This window comes from Bison bison, unplaced genomic scaffold (assembly GCF_000754665.1).
Source record: "Bison bison bison isolate TAMUID 2011002044 unplaced genomic scaffold, Bison_UMD1.0 scf7180017864201, whole genome shotgun sequence".
Lineage (NCBI taxonomy): Eukaryota > Metazoa > Chordata > Mammalia > Artiodactyla > Bovidae > Bison > Bison bison.
Window position 1 is genome coordinate 3,067,880 of NW_011494773.1, and position 16,974 is coordinate 3,084,853.

At 43.5% G+C, this 16,974-nt stretch overlaps 1 protein-coding gene across 4 annotated transcripts in view; it reads left to right on the forward strand.

Moving 5' to 3' along the window:
• Window positions 1-16,974, forward strand: part of NRXN3 (neurexin 3) — a 1,738,382-nt gene that overhangs the window by 488,561 nt on the left and 1,232,847 nt on the right. For all 4 annotated transcript variants that reach the window (XM_010844398.1, XM_010844399.1, XM_010844400.1 and 1 more), the window contains 2 exons: window positions 9,006-9,444; window positions 16,148-16,531. In XM_010844398.1, the coding sequence (XP_010842700.1) occupies window positions 9,006-9,444; window positions 16,148-16,531 (823 nt within the window). The remainder of the gene's footprint in view (window positions 1-9,005; window positions 9,445-16,147; window positions 16,532-16,974) is intronic.

Consider the following 16,974-nt stretch of genomic DNA (forward strand, 5'->3'; position numbering starts at 1 on the left):
CCATATTCCTTGAGCATCATGGAAGAGTTTAAAAAGCACAGCATACAGATTAGAATAACCTCTCCTGGGGCTTCCCAGGTGGTCCAGTGGTTTTGAATCTGTGTGCCAGTGCAGGGGACATGGGTTCGATCCCTGGTTCAGGAAGATCCTACATGCTGCGGAACAGCTAAGCCCGCATACCACAGTTACTGAAGCCTGTGTACCCAGCCTGTGCTCCACAGCAAGAGAAGCCACCACAATGAGACGCACGCATCCCGCAACTAGAGAGTAGCCCCCACTCGCCACAACTAGAGAAAGCCCACATGTTGTGATGAAGACCTGGCACAGCCAAAAATAAACGAATATTAAAAGAACAGCGGTTTCTTTCCCAATCAAGGCCAATGGTCTGGGCAGGCAGGCAGACAGCTCCGTCATAGGTAGGCAATGAAAGGCTTCCAAGCAAATGGTGGGTATCAGCAAGAACCAGAGTAGTCCGGGAGGGCCTGGAGTGGGTTTGGGGGTAGATCCTGGTAGGGATGAATCATCATTTAGAGGTTGGAGAGGAGAGGAAGGCACTGTAGGCTGGGAAACCTACGTGATGAGCAAGTATGCAGAAGCTCTGACACCAGAGTTCACACTGAAGCCTCCAAGTGCCTCAAAGTGGGGAAGGGAAGGGTAGGGATCCATTAGAGAGGGCAGCCCAGGTAGGAAGGGCTTAATAAGTCTGGATGGAGCTGGGTGTGTTTTTTTGTGCCTGATTTAAGGAGTTTCTACTTTATGGGTAAGCCTGCACTACTAGAGAGCTTAGGAATGGCCACCCCTGGAACATGACCTTGCCCCAGTACAGTCAGAGAGATCTGGGTTCAAGTCCTGGTTATGCCCTTAAGGGACTGTGTGATCTTAGACAAGTGCCTATCCTCTCTGAACCTCATTTCTGCAAAGTGAGGCTAATGTTACCTGTTTCACTTCCTTAATGTGGAAGATGCACATTAGCATTTTTAAAGTGTCTGGCACATAATAGGCTCTTGGTAGGTGGTGACTGTTTTTACTGTATTGCTCCTGCTCATAGCTTGCCTTACTCCTGGTATTGTTCCTGTGTGCCTCTGTATCAAAGATTAGGGACATTAAGATTAAGACAAGAGGTGTTGTTCTGAGACAGTGTCTTAGCCCTGAGATTCTGTATACAACTGTTTTACTATCTGACCTTCTAAGCATGTGCTGCAAGTCCAGTTCAGTTGAGTTTAGTTCAGTCACTCAGTTGTGTCCAACTCTTTGTGATCGCATGGACTGCAGCATGCCAGGCTTCCCTGTCCATCACCAACTCACGGAGCCTGCTCAGACTCATATCCATTGAGTCAGTGATGCCATCCAACCATCTCATCTTCTGTTGTCTCCTTCTCCTACTGCCCTCAGTCTTTACTAACATCAAGATCTTTTCCAGTGAATCAGTTCTTCTCATCAGATGGCCAAAGTATTAGAACTTCAGCTTCAGCATCAGTCCTTCCAATAAATATTCAGTACTGATTTCCCTTAGGTTTAATGGTTGGATCTCCTTGAAGTCCAAGGGATCCTCAAGAGTCTTCTCCAACACCTCAGTTCAAAAGCATCAATTCTTCAGCACTCAGCTTTATGGACCAACTCTCACATCCATACATGACTACTGGAAAAACCATAGCTTTGACTAGATGGACCTTTGTTGGCAAAGTAATGTCTCTGCTTTTTAATATGCTGTCTAGGTTGGTCATAACTTTTCTTCCAAGGATTGGGTGTCTTAATTTCATGGCTGCAGTCAGCATCTGCAGTGATTTTGGAGCCGAAGAATATAAAGTCTCTCACTGTTTCCTTTGTTTCCCCATCTATTTGCCATGGAGTGATGGGACCGGATGCCATGATCTTACTTTTTTGAATATTGAGTTTTAAGCCAGCTTCTTCACTCTCCTCTTTCACTTTCATCAAGAGGCTCTTTAGTTCCTCTTCACTTTATGCCATAAGGATAGTGTCGTCTGCATATCTGAGGTTACTGACATTTTTCCCGGCAATCTTGATTCCAGCTTGTGTTTCATCCAGCCCAGAATTTTGCATGATATACACTACATATAAGTTAAATAAGCAGGGTGACAGTATATAGCCTTGACATACTTCTTTCCCAATTTGGAACCAGCCTGTTGTTCCATGTCTGGTTCTAACTGTTGCTTCTTGACCTGCATGCAGGTTTCTCAGGAGGCAGGTGAGGTGGTATGGTATTTCCTTCTCTTTAAGAATTTTCCACATATTGTTGTAATCCACACAAAGGCTTTGGAATAGTCAATGAAGCAGAAATAGATGTTTTTCTGTTTTTCTGGAATTCTCTTGCTTTTTCTATGATCCAATGGATGTTGGCAATTTGATCTCTGGTTCCTCTGCCTCTTATAAATCCAGCTTGACCATCTGGAAATTCTTAGTTCACATACTGTTGAAGCCTCACTTGAAGAATGTTGAGCATTACTTCACTAGCCTGTGAGATGAGTGCAGTTGTGTAGTAGTTTGAGCATTCTTTGGCATTGCCTTTTCTTTGGGATTGGAATGAAAACTGACCTTTTCCAGTCCTGTGGCCACTGCTGAGCTTTCCAAATTTGCTGGCATATTGAGTGCAGCACTTTCACAGCATCATCTTTTAGGATTTGAAATAGTTCAACTGGAATTCCATCACCTCCACTAGCTTTGTTCATAGTGATGCTTCCTAAGGCCCACTTGATTTTGCATTCTAGAATGGTTCTAGGTGAGTGATCACACCGTGTGGTTATGTGGGTCATGAAGATCTTTTTTGTACAGTTCTTCTTTGTGTTCTTGCCACCTCTTCTCAATATCTTCTGCTTCTGTTAGGTTCATACCATTTCTGTCCTTTATCGAGCCCATCTTTGCATGAAATGTTCCCTTGGCATCTCTAATTTTCTTGAAGAGATCTCTAGTCTTTCTTATCCTATTGTTTTCCTCTATTTCTTTGCATTGATCACTGAGGAAGTCTTTCTTATCTCTCCCTGCTATTCTTTGGAACTCTGCATTCAAATGGGTGTATCTTTCCTTTTCTCCTTTGCTTTTCACTTCTCTTCTTTTCACAGCTATTTGTCAGGCCTCCTCAGACAGCCATTTTGCCTTTTGCATTTTTTTTTCCCTTGGGGATGGTTTTGATCACTGCCTCTTGTACAATATCATGAACCTCCATCCATAGTTCTTCAGGCACTCTGTCTATCAGATCTAATCCCTTGAATCTGTTTGTCACTTCTACTATATAATCGTAAGGAATTTGATTTAGGTCATACCTGAATGGTCTAGTGGTTTTCCCTACTTTCCTCAAGTTAAGTCTGAATTTGGCAATAAGGAGTTCATGATGTGAACCACAGTCAGCTCCCAGTCTTGGTTTTGCCGAATGTATAGAGCTTCTCCATCTTTGGCTGCAAAGAACATAATCAATCTAATTTTGGTGTTGACCATCTGGTGATGTCCATATGTAGAGTTGTCTCTTGTGTTGTTGGAAGGAATTGTTTACTATGACCAGTGTATTCTCTTGGCAAAACTCTGTTAGTCTTTGTCCTGCTTTATTTTGTACTCAAAGGCTAAACTTGCCTATTACCCCAAGTACCTTTAGACTTCTTTCTGTTGCATTCCAGTCCTGTATGATTAAAAAGACATCTTTTTGACATTAGTTCTAGAGGGTCTGGTAGGTCATCATAAAACCGTTCAACTTCAGCTTCTTTGATATTAGTGGTTGGGGCACAGACTTGAATAACTATGATGTTGAATGGTTTGCCTTGGAAACGAACAGAGATCATTCTGTCATTTTTGAGATTGCCCCCAAATACTGCATTTTTGACTCTTTTGTTTGCTATGATGGCTACTCCATATTTTCTATAGGATTATTGCCCACAGTAGTAGATACAATGGTCATCTGAATTAAATTCACCCATTCCAGTCTGTTTTAATTCACTGATTTCTGAAATGTCAATGTTCACTCTTGCCATCTCCTATTTGACTACTTCTCATTTACCTTGATTCATAGACCTAACATTCCAGGTTCCTACATAATACTGTTCTTTACAGCATCAGACTTTACTTCCATCATCAGTCACACCCACAACTGGGCGTTGTTTTTGCTTTGGCTCTGTCTCTCCATTCTTTCTGGAGTTATTTCTCCATTGATCTCCTGTAGCATATTCAGCACCTACCGACCGGGGGAGTTCTTCTTTCAGTATCCTATCTTTTTGCCTTTTCATATTGTTCATGGGGTTTTAAAGGCAAGATTACTGAAGTGGTTTGCTAATCCCTTCTCCAGGGGACCATGTTTTGTCAGAACTCTCCACCATGACCCATCCATCTTGGGTGGCCCCACATGGCATGGCTCATAGTTTCATTGAGTTAGACAAGGCTGTGGTCCATGTGTAATCAGTTTGGTTAGTTTTCTGTGATTATGGTTCTCATTCTGTCTACCCTCTGATACATAAGGATAAAAGTCCTAAGCAGATCTTATTTGATAATTCAAAATCAAAACACTTTTAAAAGGATTCAAAATTGTACAAACATACTTACACATAGTCAAAGAATAAAAGATAGTGTGCAGAAGGAAAACGTCCACAAAATTGTCAGAATTATGGGGGTCATTTTGTCAGAAAGGATTCCTCAAGAAAGTAGCATCTAAACTGAGACCAGAAGGACAAGGAGTGTGTACTGGATGTAGATCGGAGCAAGAAAAGCATTTAGCAGGGAACAAATGGCTCAGATGGTTAAGAATCCACCTGCAATGCAGGAGATCTGGGTTGGATCCCTGGATTCTGAAGATTCCCTGGAGGATTCCCTGGAAGATTCTCCATTCCCTGGAGAAGGGAATGGCAACCCACTCCAGTATTCTTGCTGGAGAATCCCAGGAACAGAGGAACCTGGAGGGCTACAGTCCATGGGGTTGCAAAGAGTCAGATACTACTGAGCGACTAACACACAGACAGACAGACAGACACAGGGGAGAGAAGAGGATCATTAAAAGAATCAAAGAGCTTTAAGTCATCTGGATTAGAGAATGAAAGGATAGGGGAAAGAAAGGGAAACAAGTGGGGAGAGAGACAGGGACAGATCATCCTTGTCTATGTTGAGGGTTATTAAGCAAGGGAATGCCTGATCAGATTTAATGGTTTTGGAAAATTCACTGTGGAACTATGGAGAACATGAGGGGAAGGATCAGGGGGTTCTGTTAGAAGGCCATTGCAGAAATCCAGAGGAGAAATGGTGGTGGACAGAGTCTGGCACTGCGGGAGTAGGCGAGGGGCTGGTTTGAGCGATCCTTAGGACTTGACAGCTGGACAAGCTGCAAGTCCAAACAGCAGCTTTTATAAGCCCGAGGTTGGAGTTGTCACTCTTTGGCGCTCTGCCTCTGTCACCCCAGGCTGTGTGACATCTCCCATTAGGAGCGGTTTCCACTTTGTCTCTCATTGCTCCTTGAGGCTAGTTGTCAACCAAGGTGCTCACTGCCACATCTTTTCCTAGTTTGGTCATCAGGCAGGGCTTTCCATTTAGATGAAAGTATGAATTTACAGAAAATACTATACCAAATTAATGCTTTCGAATTGTGCTGGAGAAGACTCTTTAGAGTCCCTTGGACAGCAAGGAGATGAAATCAGTCAATGCTAAAGGAAATCAGTCCTGAATATTCATTGGAAGGAGTGATGCTAAAGCTCAAGCTCTAATACTTTGGCCACCTGATGCGAAGAGCCAACTCATTGGAAAAGACCCTGGTGCTGGGAAACGTTGAAGGCAGGGGAAGAACGGGGCGGCAGAGGATGAGATGGTTGGATAGCGTCACTGATTCAGTAGAACCTGAGCAAACATCCGGCGATAGTGGAGGACAGGGAAGTCTGGTGTGCTGCAGTCCATGGGGTCACAGAGAGTCAGACACTACTTAGTGACTGAACAACATCTAGTATAGCAACTATACTAGATACTACTTTGCCTTGTAAGGGAGTCCACTGGGGTTTCTTGCCATCATGCCCTCCCCAAGGTGCTGCTACACTTTTGCATGGCCATGCCATGGTCTTGCAGTGGGCAGGTTGGCAGGGGTTAGGGTAGGGAGGTGAAGATGCCAACCATGGAGCTTCTTAATTGAATATCACTGGGCTACAAGGTGCTCTCCTGTCCCTTTCTTATTGGTAGGAGATCCTCAGAAGAACATCAGTTCAGGCCCCTGCCAGTTTTCAATAGTACCCCAGTACTGCTGGAAAACATGGTGTACTATTGTATTCCTAGGCTTACGTACTATTTAGGATTCTCTACATTCTACCAGGTATAATATCCCATTTAATCTTGATAATTGCTCTGGGGCTGGAGGGAAAGGGGAACAGTTCTGGAACAGCTATTGAGTCTCCTGCCTTTGGAAATAAATACAATGGGACTCAGAGAGGTTACTCAGCTGTCAGTGGGAAAGGTGTGGAAATTGCAAATAAATAGACAAGTAATTTCAGGGCCATGGAGTAGCTAGAGAGCTCATTTTCAAAGAGCTTTTGAGAGAAGTCTTTGTCTTGCCAGTTCCCAGCTGGGATTCTCTTGTCTGTGTCTCCAGAAATCTGCATTCTAGTTATTCACTGTCTGTCCCAGTCGCGGTTCTGTACCCTTCTCACAGAAGAGTTCCTCTTCATAGGATGCTGCATTCTTTTAAAAGGCCCTTTTCTTTTTATCCTTCTGCCTCCTGTAGAGATATTTGAGTTCTTTTTCCATTTATTGTTCAATGGAGCCGAGCCTCAGTCTGTCCCTGTGGGATCCCCTATTGTTCTACGTTAATAATTAACCTTTACAAGAGCTCTGGTCATAGGCGTTTAGCCCAAATGCAAAGAAAGCTGCAGTTAGGTTATGACAGAGAGCTCTCACAGGTTGTTGCATGGGGATTAGAAAGGAAAAGCTGCTAGCCATTAAACATTTTTCATTTCTTTTCTCACTCACTTGAGTGATTGCCTAAGAATCTTGCAGTTTTGTTTTTTCTTTTTTTCCTTTTGCACATGGTCAGTCCACTAGAATTAAGAAATTTAGCTTTTGAACTGGGAAGTTGAACATACATGATTTCCAGTGTGTTATTGAAGATGAGCTCATGGGTGCTGGAAGTATAACCCTGTGCTGAATGTCCGTAGGTGTCGAAGCACATGGACTCTGGAGCTAACTCCCTGGGTTCAAGTCCTACTCGGGCACTTAACTGGCTGTGTGACCATGGGCTGGCTCCTTAACTACTGTCCATGTCTGTTTCTGCATCTGTAAAATGGGAGAATGATGGTAGACACGTCAAGTGGGTGTTGTCAGGATCTGATGGGGTGCTAGACTTCAGATCCTGAGTACAGTGCCTGGTAGGAGGTGCTCAGTAAATATTAGTATTGTGACTGTTCTCAGTGTGACTATGATTTCACCCATGACGAAGGCTATATGGTAGGCCTTTTCAATTTTTTTTGTTAATCAATATGAAAAGGCATACATCTTTGCTTGATTCTCTCCTCATGTTGGGAGAGAGAAGAGAGGCAATTCTACAGGTAGATGTTTGGGATTAAATGATATATACTGGAATGACTCACTCAATTAACTTTTTATCACTGAGATGAGGTGTAAGAGTTTAGCACTTAAGTCTTGTTATTTTACTGAAAATGGAGATAAGACAACTTTCTCAGGGCTGCAGAAAGGACCAAGTGAGTTAACAGTCACCCTCAAAAGAGCTGAGATGTTTGTCCCCATACTCTGTGAACATTCTAAGTGCTTCCCACATAGTAACTCATTCCATCCTTAAGAAGGAGTCTGTTCCTATATTCCCATTGTCAAAGGAGGAAGCAAACTGGAGGACGTTAAATAACTTTGAAGTTCACACAGCTTGGAAGTAGTGGATGTGGGATTGGAACCTAAATCAAGGTCCTGATTTAGAATTTGAATAAGACAATGTGAAGGACATAGCAAAGCGGTCTACATAATCAGTACTCAGATGCTAGCCCCTTTGCCCTCTGTTTCCCCCTGTTTATTGTTTCGGTATGGATGTGACATTGCCTAGAGATCAAAGGACCAAGACCTATCTGAGGGCGCTGCATCAAAATTCAGTTTTAACAGCAACAAAACCTCTTTAAAATTCTAGTTTTGGAACAAGATTAATCCCTACTCTTACATAGGTTATATGAGGTTTAGAAAGTCATAATTTTTTTAAAATGTTTTAGGGTGTTTCATTCTCTTACTTTATGTGTATAGAGGATACATGCAATGTGGAGAAAAATATAGGTCTTCCCTCCCAACGCTTAACACTCAGTCATCTTAAAAAAAAAAAAAAAAAAAAAAAACAACCAACCGTACAGCAAGATATAGTGAAAAGTAAGTCTCTCTCCACTCCTGAATATTAATTCTACAAATCCTCTCCCTACTGACCATTTTATAGTCTCTTATGTGTTTCCTTCCAAAAATGTTTAATGCATTTGCAAACGTATATACATAAAATGCACACTTCCTAACACACACACCCACTTTGCATAATGATAGCATAATGCACATGGTTCTGTTCCTTGCTGATTCACTTAACAATATTACTCAGAAAATCCACGTCAAAACTGGGAGCGCTACTTTGTTTTTGAGGGCTGCCTCATATTCCGGTATAAGGGTGTGCCAGTCTGTCACTGATGGGCATTTAGGTTGTTCCTGGCCTTTTACTGAGGACACTTCAGTAAATATCTCTGGAAGTATTTGTGTCTGCGCAACTCAGTCTCTTTTGATTTCTGCTTGCATTGTGTAACTTTCTGATGCTGCAAAAAATCAGCCAGAAGGAAACAGACCAAAGGAACACAATGGAGACACAGGGGCTTCTTCAGGGCTTGTGTGCACCTCAGAGGTTTGTGCAGCTGCTTTTCAAGTGCTGTGGCTCATGTTTCTCATATTATTTCAGACTCTTGTGTCCTGAAGCTTCTTCTCGGGCCTTTTTCCTGAGTTCCCAGTGAGCGATGGATGGTTGCAGCTTGCAAGATTGATTCATATGGCACTTGTTTGACTTTTGACAGGTTGTTTATAAGAATAATGACATCCGTCTGGAGCTGTCTCGCTTGGCCAGGATTGGGGACACCAAGATGAAGATCTATGGTGAGGTAGTATTCAAGTGTGAGAATGTGGCCACACTGGACCCCATCAACTTTGAGACCCCAGAGGCTTACATCAGCTTGCCCAAGTGGAATACCAAACGCATGGGCTCTATCTCCTTTGACTTTCGCACCACTGAGCCCAACGGCCTGATCCTCTTCACTCACGGCAAGCCCCAAGAGAGAAAGGATGCCCGGAGCCAGAAGAACACCAAGGTGGACTTCTTTGCTGTGGAACTCCTCGATGGCAACCTGTACCTGCTGCTTGACATGGGCTCAGGCACCATTAAAGTGAAAGCCACGCAGAAGAAAGCCAATGATGGGGAATGGTACCACGTGGATATTCAGCGAGATGGCAGATCAGGTAGGAAGAGGCAGGGTGTATGCAAACTTCCCTTTCCTTATAGGTTTTTTTTTTTTTTTAATGTTTGCACTTGCTGATTCTTCTGCTATTCTCCTTAATGCTTGTTGTAAGATGATGTTACCGAACAAGACACCTGTCTTATCAAAGGCTGACATCCCTCTCCTCATCTCCCTTGTCACTCACTGCACAATGGCTTCAGTGATAGCTCTGAGACCCTGGGACTGAGGATGGTTTTACAAGGAGCATTCGCACTGCTACCAAAGTGACTGTCATGTCACTGGTGTGATGGGTTTTTTTCCCCTTCTCTTCTTAGTCTCCTTTTTCTTATCACCATAGAAACCAATTGTGACATCACAGATGCTACACTATGTGATTACTCTTGGAGAATAAGCCGCACTGTGCAAGGGTTTATGCAACGATGCACCCTTCAATAATTGTCAGGAGTCATATTGCAGGGGAAATTATGACAAGAAAGGAAAAGACAAATTGATTTTTCCTGAAGTCATGTTCAATTTAAAGCCTTCCTTTGGTGTGAAAGCCTATATATTTCACTGTTTGCTCAGACCTCACTAACTCTCCCTTCCTCTTCATAACCTTCTGCATTTGCTTCAAATGGCTTTGTTTCTGCAGCCATGGATCAAACAAGCTAGCCCCAGGCAGTACATAGCCACCCTGGAATAGTAACAAAGGATGGGAGTGGGGAAACACAAATAGAGAAGCTGAGGCTTTGCAATGCCTGAACAGTCTGCCTGCTTTCTGTGGACATGTGGCGTTGAAGGTCACATCCTGTGCCATCAGAAAGGACATTTCACCCTGAGTAATAATTAGAGCATTTGAATTTCACATTTATTTCCGGATTCTCCATTTAGGTAGTATCATACTCAAGAAATGTCTTAGCCCTGTTTGCCATATTTTGAAGGTTTTACTCTCCTGATGAACACAAAAATACCTTCCTTTTGGACATTTCTTTTCTGGGTACATTTGGCCAACAATAGAAAGCAGTAGGTTCCCCGCTGTAGCCAGGGATGGCTGGGCATGCGCGGATGGCTCTTCCGCATCCTCCCGGAGCTGGAGGGATGGCGGAGACGAGCAGTGTTGCCTTTAGGAGGAGCCGCTTAGGTTCTGTGCAAAGGGCAGATGAGTGGCAGATTGCAGATCTGGATGGTTTATTGCCCAGCAGGCTGCCTTATTGATTGCCTGAAATTTGATCAGAACCAAGAGACTTCAAATGAAACGTGCTTGTTGGGCAAGAATAAGCATTTTGTTCTTTTTAAGCAGAAAGCACACAAACTTAATTTCTTCTGAGGCCAAATCTTTCAAAGTTTATCCGTAAATATGTCGGCCAGGGTGGAGTGAGAAAGCTATCTGAGAATTATAAAGGAAACACTCCTGCTAGTTTTTTTTTTTAATATAAATTTATTTATTTTAATTGGAGGCTAATTACTTTACAATATTGTATTGGTTTTGCCATACATCAACAGGAATCCACCACAGGTGTACACGTGTTCCCCATCCTGAACCCCCCTTCCTCCTCCCTCCCCGTACCATCCCTCTGGGTCATCCCAGTGCACCAGCGCTAAGCATTCAGTATCATGCTTCGAACTTGGACTGGCGGTTCGTTTCATATGTGATAGTATACATGTTTCAATGCCATTCTCCCAAATCATCCCACCCTCTCCCTCTCCCACAGAGTTTTTAAGACCATGCACATTGGGTCTTTGGACTGGTCATGGTTGATGGCTTTCATGATTGACTAACTAACCTAGACCTTGGCACAGCTTAAATGTCACCTATCTGAGTCACAGGCAGGCTAGAACATGTAAAATTGCCCCGTATCTGTTTCTGTTTATTTTCAACACTAATTGCTTTTTCAAGTAGGGTGTTATTTTGTCTGGTTAGAACCATCAGACCCATTTTTGACAAACAAGTTTTGATTACAAAACACTTTAATTTTATACTTGGATGCTATGGCATTGGTTAATACTTTGACATACTGATAAATCTGATCAAGACCTATAAAAATTTACTGAGTAAACAAGGTGGCAACAGAAGATGAGATGGTTGGATGGCATCACCGACTCAATGGACATGAATTTGAGCAAACTCCAGGAGATAGTGAAGAACAGGAAGCCTGGTGTGCTGTAGTCCATGGGGTGGCAAAGAGTGGACATGACTTAGCTACTGAATACAACACACACTGATAAATTTGATTAAACCCTATAAAAATTTACTGAGTAAGCAAGGTGGTGATAGAGGATGAGATGGTTGCATGGAATCACCAACTCAACGGACACGAGCTTGAGCAAACTCTGGGATATAGTGAAGGACAGGGAAGCCTGGCATGCTGCTGTCCATGGGGTTGCAAGGAGTTGGACATGACTTAGCAACTAAACAACAAAAAAATAATTTTCATATATAAGCAGCATAACAACATTTTAATATGTTTTTAAATGTATATTTTTATTCAGAAATACTTTCATAATCACTGTTAATTAGAAGTTTAAAAATTCAAAAGGGACACAAAATAATTAGTCTTAGAGACACAAAAATGGGTCTTAGATGTTATGTCAAACTTACAAGTTTTAAAAGTGACATTTATACAGTGTAATTTAGCTCTCATAAGTAATTTTTTATAATCAAATTATTTCAGTAAGAACACAAATTACCATATTGCTTTTTAGATTTTTTTTGTTTTACAATATGTTCTTGTCAATAGATTATTTAAAAATATTTAAACCTGATAGAAACTCATTTTTTAAACAACGTACCTTGGAAGAAATACAGTATCAGAGACACTCCTGTCCTTTACATGCTGTAGAGATGGGAAATACTACAATTGAAAAGGAAAAAAAAGGCTCTTAATGCATTTCCTGGGGAGCACTTTCTGAATATTTACACTTGGGTCTATTGTTCTTTAAACAAGTTTAGATTTGAAGAAATTTCAGAGACGGCTTTTTTAAGAAATGAAGAACTTCATTTCTTCCTGAGAGTATTTTCCAGTATGTTGTTCTTATCAGTTCAGTTTAGTTGCTCAGTCATGTTCAACTCTTTGCAACCCTATGGATTGCAGCATGTCAGGCTTCCCTGTCCATCACCAATTCCTGGAGCTTACTCAAACTCATGTCCATTGAGTCAGTGATGCCATGCAACCATCTCATCCTCTGCCATCCCCTTCTCCTCCTGCCTTCAATCTTTCCCAGCATCAAGGTCTTTTCCAATGAGTCAGTTCTTTGCATCAGGTGGTCAGCATATTGAAGCTTTAACATCAGTATTTCCAATGAATATTTCAGGTTGATTTCCTTTAGGATTGACTGGTTTGATCTCCTTGCAGTCCAAGGGACTAAGAGTCTTCTCCAACACCACAGTTCAAAAGCATTAATTCTTCGGTGCTCAACTTTCTTTATGGTCCAATTCTCATATCCATATATGACTGCTGGAAAAACTGTAGCTTTGACTGGACAAAACTTTGTTGGCAAAGTACTGTCTCTGCTTTTTAATATGCTGTCTAGGTTGGTTATAACTTTCATTCCAAGGAGCAAGGGTCTTTTAGTTCCATGGCTGCAGTCACCATCTGCAGTGATTTTGGAGCCCCCCAAAATAAATTTTCTCACTGTTTCCATTGTTTCCCCATCTATTTGCCATGAAGTGATGGGACCAGATGCCATGATCTTAGTTTCCTGAGTGTTGAGCTTTAAGCCAACTTTTTCACTCTCCTCTTTCATTTTCATCAAGAGGCTCTTTAGTTCTTATTCACTTTCTGCCATAAGGATGGTGTCATCTGCATATCTGAGGTTGTTGATATTTCTCCCAGCAATCTTGATTCCAGCTTGTGCTTCCTCCAGCCCAGCGTTTCTCATGATGTACTCTGCATATAAGTTAAATAAGCAGGGTGAGAATATACAGCCTTGACGTACTCCTTTTCCTATTTGGAACCAGTCTATTGTTCCCTGTCCAGTTCTATCTGTTGCTTTTTGAATTGCATGCAGATCTCTCAAGAGGCAGGTCAGGTGGTCTGGTATTCCCATCTCTTTCAGAATTTCCCACAGTTTGTTGTGATCCACACCATCAAAAGCTTTGGCATAGTCAATAAAGCAGAAATAGATGTTTTTCTGGAGCTCTCTTGCTTTTTGATGATCCAACGGATGTTGGCAATTTGATCTCTGGTTCCTCTGCTTTTTCTAAATCCAGCTTGAACATCTGGAAGTTCTTGGTTCACTTGAAGAAGACTGGCTTGGAGAATTTTGAGCATTACTTTGCTAGCATGTGAGATGAGTGCAATTATGCAGTAGTTTGAACAGATCTATATTAAAACAAATAGTTATAAAAACATTTCGTTGTTGTTGTTTCATCCCTTAAGTCTTCTCTGACTTTTCTGTGACCCTGTGGACTTTGGCCTGCCAGGGTCTTCTGTCCATGGGATTCTTTAGGCAAGAATACTGAAGTGGGTTGCCATTTCCTACTCCAGAGGATATTTCTGACCCAGGGATCGGACCCGCATCTCTTGTGTCTCCTGCATTGGCTGGCAGATTCTTTACCACTGAGCCTTCTGGGAATCCTTATAAAAAGTTAAGAGTATCTAATTGTGGTGCCTGCTGCTCATCCTGAAGAATATGACTGAGAGGTGATCTTTGGGAACCTTTTATTTTCATTCCCCAACTGGAGGACTGACTCTCAAAACGTTTGTGGTCACACACTTAGAGGAGGATTTTGCTCAGGACGGATTGCTTAAGGCTCCACTGTTTAAATCGGTTCCGGGTGCTGTTCTTCACTTGGCAATAGAAGCTCCTTGCTGTTAGTTGGTGATCAGATTATTTCAGTGGAAAGTGGTGGGTAAAGAAAGCAGACTGTGCAAGAGAGAGGATGTTGAGGCTTGAGTCCCTTTCTTCATTTGTAAAATAGGGGAAATACGAACGTCAGCCACAAGATTATTCTGAAGCTTGAGTCCAGAAAAGCACAGAAAGTACTAAAAATGGTGGCCAGGACAGTTTTACTGTTATGTAGGGTTTTTTTTAAAAAAGATTTAAAAGTGAAAAGGCAAAGCTGGTTTTTCCAGGAGAAAATTTGCAGGGGAGAGCTGGGGGAGCGGGCCTAACTGAGCGCCCCAGTGGCCCCTCTGCTCTTCCTGCCTTCCGCCGCTGGGTGTGCTTTGTGATTTTGAGTGTGCTTCACTTTCTTGATCTCATCTGATCTCCCAGGCCCTGCATGCTGTCCTCTGTCATAGCCGAGGGAACTGAGACGCAGATGAGGGAAAGCTGGCTGATGGATGGCCCTGTTATCCTGGTACTAATAAAGGACTTCGAGAAGACTAAATTTTTGAAAGTTTTGGCATGACGTTCAGATATCAGTTTGATTTTTCAGTTAGGAAATTGATCTGTAACTGGGTTCAGGGACTGGTGCAGGGTTAGAAAGCCATTTAAGACTGGAAACCTGGTTCCCAAGTTCCCAGGTCAGGCTCGGGGTTCCATCTGTGATCTCGTGTGCCCAGTCCCGCTCTGATCTCACCTCTTGTTGACTTCCTCTGGCAACTTTGACTCTAGCCACACTCCTGCCTACCCGAGGCCCTTTGTAAGTGCCATTCCTGGTGCCAGACACATTCCTCTTCCCCCTGGACTTGGCATGCCTGGATCCTTCTCAGCATTCTGGTTTCAGCTTACCTGTCACCTGCTTAGAGAAGCCTTTACCAACCGTCCACTTGAAAGCAGAACCCGTCTGCTGGGGCTGCTGCACCCATTTAACTGCCTTCCTCCCACTTGCCATTTGTCCGTCTCTTTTGTTTATTTAGTGATTTATTTATTTTCTCTTCCTCTGCTCTGGAACATCAGCTTCATGAGAGCAGGGGCATGGCTGTCAAATTCGTGTCTGTGCCTAGAACTATACTAGAGACAGAACAGGTTCCAATACATAGTTGTTAAGTGAACACATGAAGAAACATGTTCCAGTTAAAATTTATCAAAAGCAATGAGTGTTGAAAATACATACTGGCTGGACGGGTACCTAAGACAAGTACAGAGGATATCAGCTCATGGAGAGAGAGGAGAGTGAGACCGAAGAGCAGGTTCCATCCTTCTGGCAATGGTGAGCCAGAGGTGAAGACTCAGGCGGGACTTATAGACTCTGTCCTAGGTACAGAGTAAAAAGCACCTTACATATATCAGCTCATCTGCCTGCAGTCCAAAGGGTTGCAAAGTTGGATGCGACTGAAGCGACTTAGTATGCATGCACGCAGCCATCATGCCAACCTGTGAGGTGGGACAGTTCCTTTCCCATTTTACAGATGAGGAAATTGAGGACCAGAAAAGTGAAGTCACGTCTTCAGGGTTGTCTAGCTGGTAGGTGGCAGAGCTAGGATTTAAACACAGGAAGGGATGGTGCTGCTGTCAGCCTATATGGCATGCAACCTTTCAGCCAAGACTTTTAGGTAGAAAAAAAAGTATTTTCAGCACTGGCCACTGGGATTTTCCTGGGTCTTGCTCTGGGCTTGGCTGTCTTAGCTGCAGGGACCAGAACCAAATGGCCTGCGTTGTCCTTTTTTACCATTTTGTGGCCTTTCATTCCCCACTCACAAGGTTCTCTCCTGGCCGGGCCACGCTGGTCTCCCATCTCACCCGCTAGGTTCCTTTCATTCAGTTCATCAACTGGGAGGCTCACCTGGGATGCCAGGAGGGCCATGAGCTCATTCTTTGTCTCCATCCTCCCATCCCAGGTACCATATCAGTGAACAGCAGGCGCACGCCGTTCACCGCCAGCGGGGAGAGCGAGATCCTCGACCTGGAGGGGGACATGTACCTGGGCGGGCTGCCAGAGAACCGCGCTGGCCTCATCCTCCCCACCGAGCTCTGGACCGCCATGCTCAACTACGGCTACGTGGGCTGCATCCGCGACCTGTTCATCGACGGGCGCAGCAAGAACATCCGGCAGCTGGCAGAGATGCAGAACGCTGCGGGCGTCAAGTCCTCCTGCTCGCGGATGAGCGCCAAGCAGTGTGACAGCTACCCCTGCAAGAACAACGCCGTGTGCAAGGACGGCTGGAACCGCTTCATCTGCGACTGCACGGGCACTGGCTACTGGGGACGGACCTGCGAGCGGGGTGAGTCGTGTGGTGATGCGCTGGGTGAGAGTGGAGAGAGTGGAGAGTGGGTGGGACCTGCCTGGGCTCCCTTTGCTATCGCGGACACTTCCTTTGGCCCTCCCTGTGCTTGCGTGCTTCTGGGGGAGAATTTTTTTGGGTTCACTGCTTTCCAGATGACACCCTTTCTAGGTCTGGATGTTTGTTTCGCTTTAGCTAGGATTGGATCGTAGAGAGGGAAACTAGCATAAATTGGAGCTAGGTCATGATGCTTTTTTGATGGAGTGTTTGACACCGTCTCTTTGAGAAGGCCAGTACTTTTTCTTTGGGGATTCTGGGTGGGCTCACCAACAGGCTGTTTCATTTGTTCCTGCTTTTTGGGTGCTTTCTCTGAGCTAGCTCTCAGATTAAGCTTTAGAAATACACTGTAGAATAAAATAGCCCCAGCCCTGTTCTTTGTGACT